This window comes from Candida orthopsilosis (genome assembly GCF_000315875.1).
Source record: "Candida orthopsilosis Co 90-125, chromosome 2 draft sequence".
Taxonomy (NCBI): domain Eukaryota; kingdom Fungi; phylum Ascomycota; class Pichiomycetes; order Serinales; family Debaryomycetaceae; genus Lodderomyces; species Lodderomyces orthopsilosis.
Genome location: NC_018295.1, coordinates 116464 through 135850, shown reverse-complemented (window position 1 = coordinate 135850; position 19387 = coordinate 116464). Strand labels below are relative to the sequence as shown.

Below are 19387 nucleotides of genomic sequence, written 5' to 3'. Positions count from 1 at the left end.
TGATTGGACTAAGATAAAATCTATTTGTCTAAAATTTGTTTGAGATGGAACAATGCATGAAGGGGTAATTTGTGTTATATATAATTTCAATATCTATTGTCTTATCGTTTAGTTTGGTACTCAAGTAAAACCCATTTTGGTTTTGAAGTTATTCCGATGTTACCAAATTGTATATTCACACGCACAAAGGATTAAAGTTTTAATTTTTTGTTAGGGACATTGTTATAATTTAACACAAAATACAGACATACCACAAGACATAGACAAACAATTAAACAGCAAATGGATTTGTCGAATACAAGGCAAGAAAAAGTGAGATGAATTAATATAAAACAATACTACGGTTACATTGTTTGAATCAGATGATTTTCAAAACAGGGGAAACACGAAGTGTAACGTAAGTTCCAGAGATGATTCTGTCGCTTTAAACCAACTGTTCTGCTAGTTAAGGATGTCGACTATGAGGCTGTATGCCGTTTGTTAGGTGAACTACTTGTCAACCTGCACATGGTCCGGGCAATCTAGGAATCTGCTCTTTGTCTCAAGTTCAGGTGTACACAAATCTGAATGATATATTATATCATAGATTAATTTTTTTTTTTCGCAACCACGTTGGCACAAATGAAAGACGGCGACGTTTAATGAATCACGCTGTAGAGCAATCTGTGCAGCCCTAGAGCTTCTATACAATCAACTTAATTGTGGAACTCATTTGTATCGATAAGATTTACTTCCAAAGTAAAGGAAGCCGTTGAGCTCGCTAGCGTTAGTCTCATAAGAAAACAAATCTCGAGCCGTCCATTGCCTTTGTGTTCTTTAGTTTTTCTGGCTTGTAATCTACGTCAAAAATACTGCAATGTGATTGGACGATAAGACATGACAAAAAAATATTAATATGCAGAGCTACTTATCCTTATATCTCATATGAAGTGTCTCAACACAGAAAACAGTGACATTGAAAAGCGACACATTATATTGGTGCATGGTTACTCCTACAGACTGTGTTAACCACTACTCCGCTATTAATATATGGTTACACTACTGATGCAACCGTTGGAGTTAAGTACTTCAACAATACACCTTTCCAACCCATATAGCTTAGACTGACCCCATCTCTTCAACTTGGCGCTCTTTACTGAATCCTTCTTGACATCAATATTCGGTAGATCAATGACATCCAAATCATTGTCAATGAATTCCGACTCATATCGATTCAAAAATACTGGTGTCAAATTTTTGAATCCTGATGGAAGGTTATCAAAATACATTGTTGAATTTATAGGACCAAATTGACTAGACTCAATTGTCCAATTACATCGGCTCCATTTCATAAAACTGAGATCTTCCACAATACCGCCATTGTGAAGTATGACTTTATTAACGACACTATTTAAGGTGTTCTCTGATGCTGTTGCTGGACTCTTCAAATCATACAAGATGTCAACACCGAGTTTATAATAATTGTGAAATTTGCAATTTCTAAAGTCCTTCTTTGCTTCTTCTGAGCTATCATCACCAAGATAGTTATGTATGAGTAAACGCGAGTCATACTTGTTAAATTTGTCGTCTGGTGGACCAAGTATATCAATGACATCTTGTTGCGTTGATTTGCCAATTTTGATTGATCGAATGTCATCCATGACAATGACTCCATTATCGAGATCAACTTTAAAAGTGGAAGTTTGGATCACTTGACTATTTTCCTTGTACTCTTTCCATGTCTTACCCTTGAAGATTGCAATCGAATCACAGACGATATCATGTGGATTATCCCAATTTATCAATGTATCCAACACCAACTCACTCGATTGCTCCATTAATTTACGACAAAGATCCCCGTTAGCTATTTTGTACTTAAATGCAATTCCTGGATACGAAAGAATATAGGATTTGCAGGTTTTGTTGAGTACTCCTGGATATGTCGGCCCAAGAATTTTGTTATAAATAAGTTGAAATGAAGGACCAGTTGATACAAGCTTAGTTGCATCTTCCATTCCATTGGAGCTATTAGACAAGTTTGAGCTTTGTACACCTAATGAAGACAGTTCTTTTGAATTGTCAGTATCATTGTCATATGACGGCCTAGTGATCTGTTCAAACTCATTCAAGGATTGATTCTTGTATAGTAGTCTCAATGGTTTACCAATATTTTTCTCATCTAGATGTAGAATCTCAATCAAGCTCAACATCTGATCTTGTTTATTCTGAAACGTTAGTCTTATGTCCAAATCAATAATTTGAACGAGTATTGGTGACTCGTAGTAATTCTTCTCAGAGTAGAGCACTTGGTATTTGTATTCATATTTGTTCAACTCAATGATGACCTCGTACAATGTATGACCGAGCTTGATATTGTTGCCAATGCCGGCACCCGGGAGTATGGTGGTTTCGTATACCATGATCTAGAACAGTGGGGATTCTGGCTGTACACAATCGGTTCGCTTGAGAAATCGTTTATCATGCGCGTGTTATCATTGCTTTTACTTTTTGTGTCAAAAAGAGTCACGTGAAACACAATATGCTTTATTTTAAAGTTTACTTAAATAAGAATATCACCAAGTGAGATCTTTGACCTGATAGTAGTCTCAACAGGCGTTGCCAAAGAGAATTCATTGATGGGCTTTGAATGGTAAACGTTTTTAACAGAGTCATTTTCATCCCTGATGTCATAAAACCCCCCATTCAAGGGTTTCGATAAATCTAGTAAGTCATCAGATTTGGCTACAGCGGATCCACCATTATGATGACAAGATTGACAAACAACATTGTTACAATTTCCTGTTTCACTTGGCCACCAGATTGGCGACATGTCTGTTGAACATTGCAGACAAATCTTGCGACTCGTATTACTCTTAATGTCTCTATCAGCACCAACGGATTTCCCAAAATATATGTTCCTATGCTCAATGTAATTGAGGGCTTTGGCATGAGGACCACTAGATATAGGTTTGCTCAGCTTTACAATATCCTCGAGATATAGTTGGATAATCGGTTTGCTTTCAGAATCCCTACCAGCAACTCTTTTCCCCGAGGTTCGGAAATTGAGTATAGTATCTTTAGATTGATCATGTTTAGGACACACCAAAATAGCTCTCAATCTACCTACTTTTTCATCCACTTTTACATTTTGAGGCGATTTAACACCAGTATTCAATTTAAACCCCAATTTATAATTTGGAGTATCTTGTGCACATGTAGGATGATAAAATGTTGGAGTTTCACAAAGTTCACAACGTACCAACGATCCGTTGTATGATTGGCAAATACCACATTTCAATTTATAGTTATTCAAGTAAACTTTGGTTACATCATCAAGTGACAAAAAACTATGCGCTACTGTACCTTTGGACTTTTTGAAAACGGCATGCTCACTACTGAAAACAGCACATAACAAATGACTCCATCTTCCATCAGCAGTAGCTTTTAAAAAATCAGGTCTCACGTGAGGTGATCCAAGAAGAGACAATTCAAAATTTGTTTCATGAGCTAAGCATAAACAGCATGAATAAATGGCACTTTTTATGGGTCTCATATCATTGGTACAAGGTTCACACAACCACTCCTTCATGGGTTTTAATTTTTCCGGCAATGAGTAGCCAGCACAAGATGCGTGAACATTGACCCCGCAATTTGCACAAATCAAAGTTTCCATGAGTGCTGATTTTGTCGTGTCATGCTCTCTACAAACACAGCATTTTCTTTCATGTGGTTTAAATGGCAACTCTATTGATGTCAAATGTGGAGTTTGAAGTGCTGAAAGTGAAGAGTAAACATCAGCTAATTGAACTTCTCTGTAATGATCGATAATGGGACCAAGTTTGGATGTAGCATCTTCCGCGTTCAATTTTTTGGGGATTCGAATTGACCTTGGCACTAGATAATTTTGGTTGAATAGCATGTTTTTTGTTGACACCCCTAAGCCTTTGGAAATTAACTCATCAATTCTTGGCAATGGCTTCGTGTCTTGCTTTTGAAGTCTTGAATCATTTTTCTCAACCTTGAGGTGTTCCAGTTTAGCCACTTTTGGTGTTGGGTTGGGCACGGAAGAGCTAAATTTCTTTTTAGAATCCATCCTCTTCTCAATCAGTAACTCTTGTTTTATCTCAATCCCCATAGGTTTCGTTTCCTTCATGTCCTGAGATAAAGACGAGTTGGTCATTTCTGAATATTGCAATATAGCATTCGCATCGTTCAATAACTCACTTTCCACTCCTTTTCGCCAACCACTAGATTTGGAAACCTTTTTAAGAACCTCTTCGGGGCTCTCCCAGACTACTGCGTATCTCCTCCATAACTTGGCGCACCGGAAACACAAAGCAACAACACTGCCAAAGTCATTAAGCTTCTTGGCATCATGGCCAGAAACTCTAAACCATTGCAATGAAGAAGTTGTATCACAGTGTTTGCAAAGGAATCTAGACCCTTGAAGTTGGATTTTGTCATTTTCATACGATGAGTCATCATCTAGATTTGCCAAATTATCAATGATTACATGCTCTGGCTTCTTTGCATTCTGCTCAATTTTTACAGGGTTATGCAACTTTTTGGTTCGACCTTCAAAGTTGCCCCATATTTGACGACCGTTCTTTGTCTTTTTCCAAAGATAGTAAAAACGCACAACTTCACGTAAAGGTTGAGTCCTCACCTTCTTTTGCACATAGTACAACTCACTACCGAATTCCTTAACCCCAGCTTCAAATCTCTTTATTTCTTCTTTATTGAAAACAGGTTCTTTAAGCTTTTTCTTGTCTAGTCTCAGAACGTCTGCAAATGCTTTACCAATATCCCCGTTGTGAATCATATACAGGTAGGCAACAGCATCACAAAAATTGGGCGACTTTGGTGAAAGTCCTAGGGATTCAGCAATTGGCATACATTTTGTCACAAATGAGTCAAAGTCTTTAAAACCATTTGCAATGTCTTTTGTCGATGATTTCCAAAGTAAGGTACATGTCACACCAGCCCCGTCGTCAACTCCACGCTCAATGTACCCCTTAGGTCGTGGTTGTAACCAAGCTGGGTAATCTCTAGGGTCAAGGTTTTGAAATTCCTTTGGAACTACTAACTTTTGTACCTCATCCGGCTTGTCCTTTCCCTTGGACTTGTTGTTTGGTTGCTTCTTCTTTGGAGACTTTTCATCATCGTAGTAAACTATTGGATGATCGTTGCATTCGGGAATATAAACAGCTTGATGTTTAGTTCCTATTCTAGTTGATGCTCTTGGATACGGTGATTTGTCATCCAAGTCCACAGCCTCTTCCAATTTGGCATTCATTCCAAGGTATCTCATGCACCATTCCTCTTTAAGTCTCCTTTCTTCGAAAGTGGTATTGGCATCATTGTCCAAGAACTCCTTTGCCATGGTTTCATATCGAGGAAGTACTGAAATTCTGTTGACCTCAATCGTTTGAGTTCTGCTCAAGTCCTTCACTTCAGCTTCTAATGAGCCCAACGCACTCAACTCTTCTTTTAGACTTTCCTGATTTGAAGACTTATTATCATGCAGGAGCATCAATATCTTCTTTTGGTGGTATTCAATTTCGTGTTTCTTTGTACACACAGCACATGACCATGAAAATCCACGGCTAGGTTTTTTTTGCAACGGTGGATCTAAACAATACATGTGGAAATACTTGTCACATTCGACACAGTTGATCGAGTCTGCTCCATCGCACCACAAACCACAAATGTCACAGTTGCAAGTATTGGCTTTGAAAGAATTTATTAGTGATTTTGTTCTTTGGGTTTCACAAAAGATATACTGGAAACGCTTATTTAATGCAATTAGAAAGTTCTTTGACTTGCTATTTTCCACTTGCGCATACTGCAAAAGGTTGTTTGTCAGCAAAACATCATAAGATCTTATCATGTACCTATCGTACAATCGATCAAAGTAAAAACAGTTTGGATTTTGAACATATGACTCTATTGGGGACATGCTGCCTACGGGAGTTTGTGACTTTGATTGGTTTCGTCTGTTGTTTGTTGTTTGTAAGCTAAGGCCATTGTAATTGTCTTCTATATCCTGCTTCAATTGAACATCAACGATACCACGAAAACTGGCCAAGGGACAAGTGTCAGAATCCATCGTGGCGTACAACAATCGCGAGTCTGACGACGCCTTTGAAACATCTCTCGGTCTAAAGAACCATTGTATAAGAAATTGATAGCCTTTAGAAAGCACAGTCAGCTCGTTATCTGAATTAAGCACCGAATCTGCATCATTATACTTGTGATGGGTATTATTCGTGAAACCTCGTATCCTTCCAATGTAGTAAGGTTCACCTGGAGGCTCACTAATCATATAAATACATTGTCCTTTTGAAAGTGTGAATGGCTTACCATTTTTCCCTCTCTTAGAAGATGCTAATCTATTTTGGTGAGGACAATATAGTGTCTGTGTTTTCAAATCTATGTACGAGTCAGTTAAATCTAGTTTATTTGAAAAATAGTCCTCTTGCATAGGCGGTGGTTGCCAATTATATGGAACTTTTGACGTGGGGCCATCATTATGTGACTTCATGGGTGAGTTTTCTTGGACCAGTAGCTTCTTTGTGGACGGGTTCGTCTTCTTTCTCTTAGTGCTAGAAGCCGATCTCGGCGTTGAGACAGCACTCGAATTAGTTGATATCACTGAAGAAGTCGACAGTTCATAATCTAGCTGCAGTTCCAAAGAGTCATTGTATGATTTATTTATTGTGGCCTTTCTCTTTGGTCGAGTGGTGGTTTGAGACATATCTGCAAAATATGATGTGAAATTTGCAGGGCTACGGAGTAGTCTGGTCTATCTGAATATAGTAAAAGATATCAGAATAGGATAATACAGATATGGAATGGTGTTCTTTTCTCACTCCTGTAGATGTATATGAAGAATTGTTTGTCGATATCTAGAGTATGTGGTGTGAAAAATCACTCAAATTTTTTTTGTAATATTTTAACACCACAGGTATCATGGAGGCAATACTCAAACTTTTCAAGAGTAGCATAGAGGTGAAAGGTAAGAGCAAACTCAACCTTCCGAATTGCTGTCAATGTATTATCATCCTGAACTGTTATGCTTGGAGGTAGAGTTTCTCGTTGTGGGGTCGTATGCGGTCCCCAAGACAGTGAAGCTGTCATGTTAGTAGTCTGTAATCATGATCATCACCAACACTTGTAGAAGCTCTCTTCAAAATCCTCTTTATTCTTCCTCCTCTACAAACTTGCATATGAAGAAGCCTGCTCGTCTTTGTCGAGAGAGAGAGAAAAAAATTGACAGTTGAAAACAAAACTCTATAAACAGCTAAACGAGCAGAGCTAATTACGACCTCCATGATTCAACTTGAGGAACGAGATATACCAGTTATTCCAGGAGATCGACTCGATGATGAAGATGCTCAGGAGCTACGTCTTATGGTGGCGGAGCTCTTGGGCAGAAGGAGCACATCATTTCCAGGATCTCAACCCGTGTCATTTGAAAGAAGGCATCTAGAAGAAACCCTAATGCACAGGGACTACTTTGTGTGTGAAAAATCAGATGGATTGAGGTGCCTTTTGTTCATAGTTAATGACCCAGAAAAGGGGGAGGGTGTATTCTTAATTACTCGTTCAAACGATTATTACTACATTCCCAATATTCATTTCCCACTTTCCGTCAAAGAAACTCCAGACAACATAACTTATCACCATGGTACACTTTTAGATGGTGAGTTGGTTTTGGAAAATAGAAACGTCAGTGAACCTGTTCTTCGGTACTGTATTTTCGATGCATTGGCAATTAATGGAAAATGTATAATCGACCGTCAATTGCCAAAACGATTGGGATATATAACAGAAAATGTCATGAAACCGTTTGACCAATTCAAAAAAAATCATCCTGAAATCATCAACTCGCCTGAATTCCCGTTTAAGGTGGGGTTCAAAACCATGTTGACATCTTACCATGCCGATGATGTCTTGAGTAAAATGGATCAATTATTCCATTCCTCAGATGGGTTGATTTACACCTGTGCCGAAACGCCATACGTGTTTGGAACTGATCTGACGTTGCTAAAATGGAAACCAGCAGAAGAAAACACCGTTGATTTCCAGCTTGAATTTGTATTTAATCAGTTTCAAGATCCTGATATGGATGAAAGAGATCCATCTTCGACCTACACCGACTATGATTCGAAACCTGAGTTGATAAAATTACGAGTGTGGCAAGGATCAAATGTCCATACGGATTTTACTCAGTTGGACTTATCTGATGATGATTGGGAACGTTTAAAGGCGTTGGGGGAGCCTCTACAAGGACGTATCGCCGAGTGTCGTCAATCCTTAGCAAAGAAAGGTTATTGGGAAATGCTACGTTTCAGAAACGATAAAAGTACAGGTAACCATATTAGCGTGGTTGAGAAAATCTTGCTAAGTATTAAGGACGGAGTCAGAGAAAAGGAGGTTGTTGACAGTTGTAAGAAGATTGCACTGGCGTGGAAACAACGAGAGCAAGAGCGTAAACGCAGGCATTCAAATGGTGGACCAGCATCTTCACATCACCACACTCAACATCACCACACGTCACACGAACAACCTCCTACAAAAAGAGCTAGGCTAGATTCTATAGAAACGGAACGACAACCACTACAGCTCCAAAACCAACTAGATGATATCCCAACCTACGAAGACAGTGATGAGGAGTAAATTTTTTAATAAACTTTTGTATTATATTAATAGACTTTAAAGTAAATAGTCAATGGATTCGCTATTTTTCAAATCCCTCTTCGCTTTCAGCTTTGACATTCCATTGACAACTGACGTCCCATCTAGATCCTTTTGCATTGATACTGACGTACTTTACAAATTTTAATATCGATGCATCCCGCACCATTAATGTTAGCGTATTCCACTTACATTGACTTGTGTATAGTACGCTATCCTCTTCAGATTCCTTGCTCGAACGATAAATGGCTGGATCGTCTTCCTCGTCACCGTCTTTGGCTGTTTGAGCCATGCATAGCTCGTAGCCGCCGAACTCACCCGATTCCCAGCTGTTTGTCTTTTTACCGCTTGCTGCCGTGGGAGTAAGGTTTAAAGTAGCCTCAAGTAGCACACCCTCTTCGTAATCATTTCTACCAGCATCTGAATCTGTAGTAGTTGCCAAGATAAAATCTTGTCCTGGTCTGAACCTACGCGCTAAAATTTGTTCATTTGCGGGGACTAAATCAGTAATGATTTTTAGCCATCTTTTGAAAGCCACTGATTTTAGAAATTCACAGATTTGAATAAGCTTGGAGTCTGCTGCGCTGAGGCCACTTGATTTATTAAGGAGGGTGAAATTGGGTTGTTCTTGAGGTCCAACTTCGTTGATATATTTAATTTCTTCTTTGGACAACCCGTGATGAGATGTTCCATCAATGTATATGAACCGTTGCTTGTGTGGTGGCACAGCAATTTTCCACGGGTGCCGTACCTCTGAAGAATTTTTAGGTGTTTCGGTATTAATTTCGACATTTCTGAGCAAGTCTTTTAATGAGGAAGCATACTCTTCATTGAAAAAGTCTTTTAACTCAACAAGCGACTCGTTACTGAAAAAATTGCTCAACTTTTGAATGTGTGTCGGGTTGAGATAAGTCGGATTAAGGAATTTTTTCAAGTATTCAATGTCTTGTTTGCTAAGTTGCTCACATGATTGAATAGTCTTCAATTCGAGGGGGCTGATCTCGTTTCTGATACCCTTGGGGAAGTCAAATTCTTGCAATTCCTTACATTGGAGTTGTTGTAAAGTGGACAATGCCTCGGTCTTTTCCTGCTCACCCTCAACAAAGCCATCTTCTCCAGGTTGAGGGATGTGAAACCATCCTTGAATTGATAATCTGTGTTTAGCCTCACGAACCTCTTCAACGTCATGGAAACTTAAGCCCGGTTGGACTGTAAAAAATGCTATTTGGTTGAATTGAGGAATCAACTTGCACTCGTAATCAGTATGTGGAACATTGGGAACAACCGAAGGAAATAATCTTAAAGCTCCTCCATATTGGTGTTTCCACACTTTGTCGGGGTCTGGCATATATAGGATAAAGCTAACCCTTCTACTTCCAATCACATCGTCGTGGGTTAACAAATGACAACCTTTGGTGTAAGTGTTGATGGACATATCCGTCTTGACTCCACTTAATTTACCACATCCTGTAATTTTCGAAACCACGTCCCTAAACTCTTGAGAATATATGGCAGCCCGCAACTTGTACAAAGAGGGTAATCTTGACAAATCGTTCCAATCCAAACCTGATAAATTTGCAAGATCTCCCAGTTGATAAACCTTGTAAATATCTGTCTCCTTCTTAGTGAATGCGATTTCAGACAACACTTCTTTTCTAACCTGACGCAATAGATTGTCATCCATAAGATTTTTGATCGTTCCCCATTTATATGGTGAGCTTTCCTTTACTTGCTTTTGAATTTCATTTTGAAAGTCCGACTTCCAAATTTGACCATTGAAAAAATGTTCAATGTCTTCCTTGGTGAAATTCGTATTTAGCTTCTTAGTGGATGATGAAGACACTGATGGATCCTCTTGCGGTCTCTTCGATGGTGCCATTGTCCGTGGGGAAAACTATATTGTATTGTGTGATTCTGGTGGTGAAAAAAGAAAAAAAATTATAATCTAGATCATCTGATATTGGACCCGTATTAAGTCCATCGGAGTACAAATTGCATAGGCGCTACCGTCAGGTGCTTGGTGTCGCAAAACCTGCATCCTATTCCACGATACAAAAAGAATTGCACTAAAGGAAATAGATTACTCACACAAAAGCACGTGACGAAATTGACTCATTTCAATATCGGATTATTTCAATAATTTTTTTCACCTTATTGAGTCAAAAAATATCTATTCATATAGCAACGACTCATTTGCAAGTACATTGGCTTCTCTTGTATTTAATTTGAACTCACATTAGAAACGAGCTCATAGAGACACTTGTTTTACAAACTTTGCTCACACTTTCCTTACAATAGATTCCACGTGCCAAATATGTCCAGATCACCGTCATTGGGCTCAAGATCTTACAACTCAGTGCTAGACTTCAGGTCAAATACCCCCACCACTCCTGTTGGGCCAGCTTCGAATAAGCTTCTTCCTAAAGGCTGGGTAGTGCAAAAATTTGGTGGTACCTCAGTGGGAAAGTTTGCTAGTGAAATTGTTGATAACATTGTCAAAGACTTTGTCAAGCTGAATCAAGTTGCAGTAGTGTGTTCAGCAAGATCATCCAAAACAAAAAGTGAAGGTACAACTTCGAGATTAATAAGACTGGCTGATTTGGCTGCCGATAATGAAGACTTCGGTGCTCTTCTAGACATTATCGAAAAGGATCACGTTGACAACTGTGGAAGTTTAGTTGAACTGGATGCGATTAGATCACAATTGATTGAGGATATAAAAGCAGAGATAAAACATGGGCGTGAGTTACTTCATGCGTGTCAAATCATCGGAGAAATCAGTCCAAGATCATTGGATTCGGTGATGTCAATTGGTGAAAAATTATCATGTATCTTCATGACAGCATTAATGAAAGATCACGGATTGAAAGCTGTGTATATAGATTTATCCGACTTGATTCCATTGAGTTATGATTTCACAGATGGATTCAACGACGAATTTTATAAATTTATGGCAAGAGAAATTGGTTCCAGAATAAACCTAGCTACAGAGGGTGATGAAGATGTTGTTCCTGTCATTACCGGATACTTTGGTATTGTCCCAGGTGGGTTACTTAATGGGGTAGGAAGAGGGTACACGGATTTATGTGCAGCCTTGGCTGCCGTTGGAGTTCAAGCGGACGAGTTACAAATATGGAAAGAAGTGGATGGAATTTTCACTGCAGATCCAAGAAAAGTACCTAATGCCAGACTATTAGACAGTGTGACACCTGAAGAAGCTGCAGAGTTGACATACTATGGAAGTGAAGTCATACATCCATTCACCATGGAACAAGTCATCAAGGCAAAAATTCCTATCAGAATCAAAAACGTCATCAATCCTCATGGTAAGGGTACAATCATCTATCCTGACAACATCGCAAGACGTGGAGAAGCCACTCCACCTCATCCACCTGCAGCGTATGAGACTTTACCAGTCAGCTATATTACTTCACACAAGAGGAGATCAGCTACAGCCATCACTGCTAAACAAGATATTGTAGTTGTGAATGTCCATTCGAATAAAAAGACCTTGAGTCATGGTTTTCTTGCACATCTTTTCACCACCTTGGATAAGTATAAATTAGTGGTTGACTTGATCTCAACTTCAGAAGTGCATGTCTCCATGGCCCTTTCAGTTCAAGCAGATCAAGAGCATCAATTAAAACATGCATTTTCGGAGTTGAGCAAGATGGGGACTGTGGATGTGACAAGAAAAATGACTATTGTTTCTCTTGTGGGTAAGCAGATGGTGAATTTTATTGGCATTGCAGGAAATATGTTCAAAGTGTTAGCTGATGAAAAGATTAACATTGAAATGATTAGTCAAGGAGCCAATGAGATAAATATAAGTGCAGTCATTAATGAGAAAGATACCCTAAGGGCATTACAATCTATCCATGCTAAATTATTAGAGGGTAATTACGTTTATGAAGGTTCTGACAATGGTGCATCAGCTGTTGATATACGGTTAGAGGCATTGAGATTTGGAGAATAATATGTAAATAGACAATCAGAAAAAGTAAACTCATCTACATTATAGCGAACAATCTGGTCTGCAGTTAGATATACAGAATTTATGGCCTAAATATCAAAATCACCTCCTTCTCTGTCATTCTTGCTCTTTGCACCTTCACTTAACTTTTCTTGTTGATCAATCAACTCCTCGTATTCACTAACCATTCCACCCAATAGTTCACTGGCCAACTTGTGATAAGCTAATTGGGCCTTGATTAGTTCCAAAAATTCTTGCAATGGCTTGGCATTTTCAATCACATTCTGCATAATGTTAATTGCGTCCTCAACGGTGTTGGCAAAGTCGTCCTCGGCATTTTCCATATCAACTCTAAATTTTGATTCTTTGGCTGGGTTGGTACAATTAGTCAAGTTGTATCTACTCAAATCATAATCAATTCGCTTCTCTTCAACTTTCTTTTGAATTTTATTAGATTGTGAAATCAATGAGCGTAAAGTTGTTGTCAATGGCTTATTGAATTTCAGCTTGATCAATTGATCTTGGCCCAATCTTGCATTGGCAATCTTGTTCAAGTTTGATGAATACAAGTCCAAACCTTTAATCAAAGGATCGCTTGCATCTGAACTGGAATCGGTCTCTTTGGTTAAAATACTAGCATCTGTAGCCCTACTTAACGCATGGTACAATGTTTTAGGAGGTTTGGACTCATTACTTCCAGCATTGATCAAAGCAGCTTGTGCTTCTGCTGTGGTGGTTGCTTTGCTCAAGTTGCTAAATCTGGTGGTGACATTGTGACTGAATTCAGTGAATGATTCTTGTAAATTTGTTGGATAATCATATGACTCGTTCTCGTAATTGGAAGTAACTTTCAAAACATTCTTGTACAACAGTTCAATGTTGTTGCACTTGTTGGCCAATTCAATATATTCCGATGGTAATTGTGATATATCGTCTTGGTTTATTTTACCAATTCTTTCTTGAACCAATCTAGATGTTCTTTGAGCTAAAGGTACCACCTCCTTGTTAAACTCGGTACTGATTCGATCACCAAAGGATTTGATATCTTTAGTAAAGTTTGAAAAGTTGAATGACATTGTAGCTTAATGATTTAAGTAGACCGAGCTATATTCGAACCCACAAGAGTTTATACAATTGATATTGCTCTTCAATAGTTCGAAGGAGGGTCTAAAAGAAAAAGTGTAAGCAAATTGTTGCGTTTTGCTCTGTTGTCTTTAGCAAAGGGACTTAGCGCTACCGTTTTCGTATGTGCCACTAGGAGCACCTAAATCAACATATTGTCATCACCCGATGGACATAAACACGACTCGGGAGGATTGGATGTAAAGTAACTACTCCATATTTTTAACAGTACACCTACACAAACTACCTTCAGAAAGATGGCCTTGTACGCTTATCTATCAAAACTTGTTTCCATTGTCATGAAACTCCAAAACAGCATCAGTCAACCGCTTTCCACTCTCTATGATATCCTCGTCATTATCAAGCGGAGCATAGCATAATCTAAAGAAGTTGCTTCTTTCCAAACTGAACTTTTGATCAACCGTCATATTGTATCCCGGAACAACCAAAACTCCATGGCTGATAATCTTCCACAACAATTGTTTCATTGTCGAGATTACATCATCACTTGTGATCTTGCCCTCCGCGGGGTCTAAAAACTTCACCTTAAAAGTGACAAACATTCCTGCTTTAGGGTCTATCACGTCAACTAACCCTTTTTTGAAAGCTTCAGATTGATAGATCGAGTGTAATAATAAGTCCTTTCTGTGCGAATATGTTGCTCTCATTCTCAATATCCAATTCAACCATCCATCTAAACCTCCCAATTGGTCTCTAACGACATTATTCACTACTGTTTGTGACAAACCTGATGCACCCCTATTTGCAACCTCAGCGTAGTTTCTAATGGCATCTACCACTTTGGCATGAGCAATGACAAATCCGAGACGCAATCCAGGAGCAAATAACTTTGAAAATGTCTCGACTCTAATGACACGACCAGTAGTGTCAAGCTCCAAGTATGAAGGAGTCAAATGGTCAGACAAATATTCCTCAATGGTTAAATTGTTTTCCAAATCTGCGGGATCTACTTTGTTGTTGCTTGAGAATCTAGATGGGTCATACTTTGGTAAGGTTAAATATCCGTATGGATCATCCTCAATAATTACAAAGTTATGCTCTTCAGCCAACTTGTAAACTTTGTGACGAAATTCAACTGTTTGAGTAAACCCTGTTGGATTCTGGCCTGTGGAAATAGTGTACAATGCCTTTGGTTTTGGCAAATTAGGATGCTCCTTTGACCAATTTGTCAACAAATTTTCCAAATAATCAAAGTCAAGACCATCGGAATCATTGGACAAGTTGATCTTGACTGGCACTGGTACACCGCCAACGTTGTTTACAAACTTGAGAAATGGACTAAATGTAAACTCCTCAACAAGAACAACGTCACCAGGGTCCAAAATAGCATCACAAGCTTTGTTTAACCCATCACTGGCACCTGTAGATAAAATCAGGTTCCAACCGTCATAAGCTGGTTTATGAGTTTTCAGGATAAACTCTTTGGTGAATTCCAACAAGGGTTCAAGACCAGGAACAGGAGCGTATTGCAATCCCCTTGATAAATCGAGCAAATTGGGGGTATCTGTATGCCTTGATATGTGAACACTATTGGATTTATACTCCTTTGCATGTCCATTAGCTTTCAGTTCACCACCATGTCCAATAACATGACCTTTCTTTGATTGATGCTCAAATGGGAAGGCGACTAGATTTACATCAATGGAATCAATTGGAAAAAACCCATCATTTGGAGTGCCATATGACAACAACAAAGGTTTGGGGTGTGGTTTGAAACCAGCGGGTGGTTGATCTGATGGCACATTTGCGAAATGACTTGATTTGCGTGATTGAGCTCTTTTGGAGATAAATTGGGAGGCGTCTGTCATACTGTTCGTGTTTATTTGCTATACCAGTATGTAGAAGAGTCAGCTTGAAAGTCGTCCCTCTTATATAAACACCAAAAATGATGAAATTTAACTGTTGTATTAGTAATTGAGGTTTAGATTTTTAAAGCCATACCTTTTTGACGATTGCCAAACAGTAATTTTGTGTAACTTTCCACAGTTTTTTTATCTCCGTAGCATCTTTTATCGGAAATTAATTCCGTTCAACACCCAAAAGGGAAATTATCCCAAGAGCTCTCTCAGTAACTGGCTCATATTGTTACAAAATCGTTCATTACTATCACATCTAGATATCCATATCTATATCGTCATCCTCCAAGTAATTGATACTTTTACAAGCACTGTACTCGTCAATTACCCTCACCACAGACTCCTTACACTCGCTAAACATGTCCACTACACGGTCCATCTCTTCAGCAGAGTTGTCCTCGCTGTAAGTGTTCAAGTAGGCCTTTCTTTTAACCAATAGGTCATACTGTCTTAAAATTTTGTTGAACACATCTATAATGGAAGTGTTATTGGATATCTGTATTCCTTCAAGATGTGTGCTATTCAAATATGGAGATTTTTTACCATGTACTACCCCAATAGATCTTGAAGTCCAAGGTACAAAATTAGTTCGTGTTTGAAGTTTCAAAATTCCTTTCCGTATCTCCTTTCGATCTAGGTTAGATCCACTGATTAAATAATTCATCAAACTGATGTAAGCTATCTCGGATGAAGACGTTGGTGTTGACACACACTTGTTCGTTTTGTATCTGTCATCTGACAATTCCAAAAACATGTCGTACTCATTTATGTAGTTGTGGTGGGACTGAGTGCTGAAAGGCGCCACTGAGGTTGTAAGGAATTTCAAGTCTGGAGTCGGAACTAAACTCGACACTATTGATTCGATTGAGCTGTACATGTACCCGGGGAAACGCATTGGATTGCTCACGGACGCACTTACAAACGCAATAAGCTTGTTGGTCCCCTGAAACGAAGTGGCATTTGATAGCCCCTGATCTTGTAATCCCCCTTGGTTGAAAACTGTGTTTTCAATGTTATTTAAGGCATCATTGTGAAACACAAATGTAGCATTACTGAATTCAATCAATCTCTTTAAAGTCAATAAACTATTGTACGGCTGGACAACAACGTCACTCGTCTTCTCATTCGAGGGAAGTATCGAATTGGTTGTTATTATCTTCTTGCTGGTATACCTATCTTGTAATATTTCCAATATCTTTGAGCCACATCCCAGCCCTGTTCCACCAGCTACACTGTGAAACAATTGAAACTGGGATAAATTATCACATTTGTCAACCTCCTTGTCAATTATGTTCAATATGCTTTCAATGTTCTCTGACCCATATTTGTATCCATTCGACCAATTGTTGGCCGCACCATTACCCTGGTCGCTGACATGAGCATTCCTTGGATTAAGCATGGGCAACGTGTTCAATGCTTTGGTTACCACCGATGGCTCGAGATCGATGAGGATTGAACGAGGGGTATATGTATTGGAATCTGAAAATGTAAAAAACAACTCTGGATGGTCTTCTCGATGTAGTCGTTTGTTACCACCGTTGCCCAGAAATGATTCTTGCAGTGTAGGCGGTGAGGTATTATGTGCAATATCTGATGATGACCTTTGTGGATAAGGTGTTGGAGTTCCATCTTTATTTATCCCATGCTCCAGAGCCAATTGCTGCCAATATTGTAGTCCGACTTGATTCCCACATTGACCTGCTTGTATTGTAATGGTCTCACTATTTATCAGTTAGTAACCAATTCAAGTACCTTCTATTGAACAGTAGATACATACCCTGGCATGGCACTAATTTATGTTTGTAGTAGAGAACCACTGACTGTCTACGCGTAAATTTTTTTTCCTTTGTTTACACTTTCGTGAGATCAACAAAAACATCTGCAACAGTATCCATGAACTAAATTCGAGCAAAGCAATAAACCTTCTACAACAGACTATTCTAGTTAAGATGAATAACAAATGTTTTATATTTTGGTATTGATGAAAATATTAAATAACGTATAAAATTTTTAGAATGTAAAAAACCAAAAAAGCCAGCACCACCAACGAGAAAGCAACATCAAATCAAACAACTATTGGAGTAGGGTCAGCAAAATCAACAAAAGATTGATATATATGTAAACCATTCAGTATTATAACCTTTTTATCAAATCTGACCTGCAGTAAAAACTTCTGTTTCGAAAGTGACAACAAACACCACCACCAATAATTTACAAACTCAGCTGCTTTGTTCGTGAATACAACACTTTTTCAAAAAGGAAAATTCCACGAAGAAAAGAAAAATGTAAAGTAACAAAAAATGTGAGCCTCAAGATCTATTTATCTCTCCTTAAGTTGATCTCTTCTTCTTTTTACATTTGCTTGGTGAGCTGGTGGTGGTAACAGTACTGAATGAAGTGTCGCTGAGAAGTGAACTAAGATCAGCACTACCAGTAGTAACAGTTGGAGCTGGACCACCAGTTGGGGTAGTGACAATTGATGAGGTGGTTGAAGTATCTTTACAGTTACCGAATGCAGCAGCCAAGGCGTTCACAATAACCGATTTAAGTGTGTCAACATTCAAGAAAGCTTTAAAAAGTGATGGAATCAAACCAGAGTCAACCAAAGCATCAATCAATTGACCAAGAGTGATAGCACCGGATGAGAACAATTGTGAAATTAAGTCAGCACCGAAAGTGTAGAAGTCATCATCAACAACCAAAGCTTCAACAACTTGGTTAGCCAATCCAGAGTTCTTTAATGATTCCATCAATGAAGTAAGAATGTCTTGAGTGTCTCTAGCATAAACTGGAACAATGTACTCAGGTCCCATTCTAGCAATTTCTCTCTTGTCAACAGCTGAAGAAACGGCAGCAGCGTTAATACCCAACAAGTTAGCAATAATGTTTGGCAAGTTTTCAAGCCATTGTCCAACCAATTTGAAGATTTCAGCGTAGAAAGCACAGTCGTTAATAAGGTTTTGAATAACATCAACAGCCAATCCAGAGTCGTTCAAAGATTTCAACAAAGTGTCCAAGTTAATCCAACCGTTTTTGATAGCAGAGACGATGACATTAATGGTGATGTTTGACAATTGTGGATCATCGATAAAGTATTTAATAACACTTGGAGCTAAGTTGGTGTCTTTGATGATGGTTAAAATATCAGTGACAATCTGGGATTCTCTTTTGACAATCTCAGCTTCGGTCAATAATGATCTCTTGGTGTTGTAATGTTCCATATTGTGGAGGGCATTGTTGGCAATATCAAACTCTCTTGGAGTCAATTCCAAAGGAGCTGAAGCAGCAGGTAAAGCAGCAACGGTTGAAACAGCAGCTGTGAAAAATAATGTGACTGAGGCAAAGTTGAACTTCATCGCGAATGGATTAGGTGAGTATATTAGAAGATTTGACTAGTGACTCTTGATGATGAAAGAAAAGAGAAGGGGAAAGTTAGAAACTTCTACAGAGAAACTTCATCATTATTTATATAAAAAGGAATTGGGTACTCATAGTGATCGTCAAGTAGATGAACCCTTCACCCTTCTACCCTTCTCTCCCCTTGTTTTCCAATTAACCAACTTGAGTAAATATGTAACGAGGGCTATTTTGAAAAAACAATGCCTTTGACATATTTGTAGATTTAAAGTTTACCCAAAGTAGAAAATAAAGGAGATTCAAATGTAGATCTATTTTAAGAACAGCCACAAACACATGTCTCCTTTGTAAGTAATTCATGTATAAGGTTTTATTTCGC

General features: G+C 38.6%; 9 protein-coding genes across 9 annotated transcripts; 2 read left to right on the top strand and 7 right to left on the bottom strand. All coding sequences in view use genetic code 12, as the record gives it.

Moving 5' to 3' along the window:
- Positions 1–1022: 1022 nt before the first annotated feature.
- On the bottom strand, positions 1023–2399 carry CORT_0B00720 (hypothetical protein; the record flags this gene model as incomplete). The annotated part of the gene is made up of 1 exon (XM_003867183.1): positions 1023–2399. One exon carries the CDS (start codon positions 2397–2399, stop codon positions 1023–1025), a length of 1377 nt encoding a protein of 458 aa, XP_003867231.1.
- Positions 2400–2539: 140 nt separating this feature from the next.
- Positions 2540–6736, bottom strand: CORT_0B00710 (Snt2 protein; the record flags this gene model as incomplete). Its single annotated transcript, XM_003867182.1, has 1 exon — positions 2540–6736. The coding sequence occupies one exon, from the start codon at positions 6734–6736 to the stop codon at positions 2540–2542; it is 4197 nt and encodes a 1398-aa protein (XP_003867230.1).
- A 575-nt stretch (positions 6737–7311) lies between these two features.
- On the top strand, positions 7312–8661 carry CORT_0B00700 (Cgt1 mRNA 5' guanylyltransferase; the record flags this gene model as incomplete). The annotated part of the gene is made up of 1 exon (XM_003867181.1): positions 7312–8661. One exon carries the CDS (start codon positions 7312–7314, stop codon positions 8659–8661), a length of 1350 nt encoding a protein of 449 aa, XP_003867229.1.
- A 61-nt stretch (positions 8662–8722) lies between these two features.
- CORT_0B00690 (termination and polyadenylation protein) lies at positions 8723–10558 on the bottom strand (the record flags this gene model as incomplete). Its single annotated transcript, XM_003867180.1, has 1 exon — positions 8723–10558. One exon carries the CDS (start codon positions 10556–10558, stop codon positions 8723–8725), a length of 1836 nt encoding a protein of 611 aa, XP_003867228.1.
- Positions 10559–10993: 435 nt separating this feature from the next.
- Positions 10994–12655, top strand: CORT_0B00680 (Hom3 L-aspartate 4-P-transferase; the record flags this gene model as incomplete). Its single annotated transcript, XM_003867179.1, has 1 exon — positions 10994–12655. One exon carries the CDS (start codon positions 10994–10996, stop codon positions 12653–12655), a length of 1662 nt encoding a protein of 553 aa, XP_003867227.1.
- Positions 12656–12741: 86 nt separating this feature from the next.
- Positions 12742–13728, bottom strand: CORT_0B00670 (Gvp36 protein; the record flags this gene model as incomplete). The annotated part of the gene is made up of 1 exon (XM_003867178.1): positions 12742–13728. One exon carries the CDS (start codon positions 13726–13728, stop codon positions 12742–12744), a length of 987 nt encoding a protein of 328 aa, XP_003867226.1.
- Positions 13729–14052: 324 nt separating this feature from the next.
- On the bottom strand, positions 14053–15603 carry CORT_0B00660 (Aro9 aromatic transaminase; the record flags this gene model as incomplete). The annotated part of the gene is made up of 1 exon (XM_003867177.1): positions 14053–15603. One exon carries the CDS (start codon positions 15601–15603, stop codon positions 14053–14055), a length of 1551 nt encoding a protein of 516 aa, XP_003867225.1.
- Positions 15604–15907: 304 nt separating this feature from the next.
- Positions 15908–17436, bottom strand: CORT_0B00650 (Tub4 gamma-tubulin; the record flags this gene model as incomplete). The annotated part of the gene is made up of 2 exons (XM_003867176.1): positions 15908–17368; positions 17425–17436. The coding sequence occupies 2 exons, from the start codon at positions 17434–17436 to the stop codon at positions 15908–15910; spliced, it is 1473 nt and encodes a 490-aa protein (XP_003867224.1).
- A 545-nt stretch (positions 17437–17981) lies between these two features.
- Positions 17982–19007, bottom strand: CORT_0B00640 (secreted protein; the record flags this gene model as incomplete). Its single annotated transcript, XM_003867175.1, has 1 exon — positions 17982–19007. One exon carries the CDS (start codon positions 19005–19007, stop codon positions 17982–17984), a length of 1026 nt encoding a protein of 341 aa, XP_003867223.1.
- Positions 19008–19387: the final 380 nt, after the last annotated feature.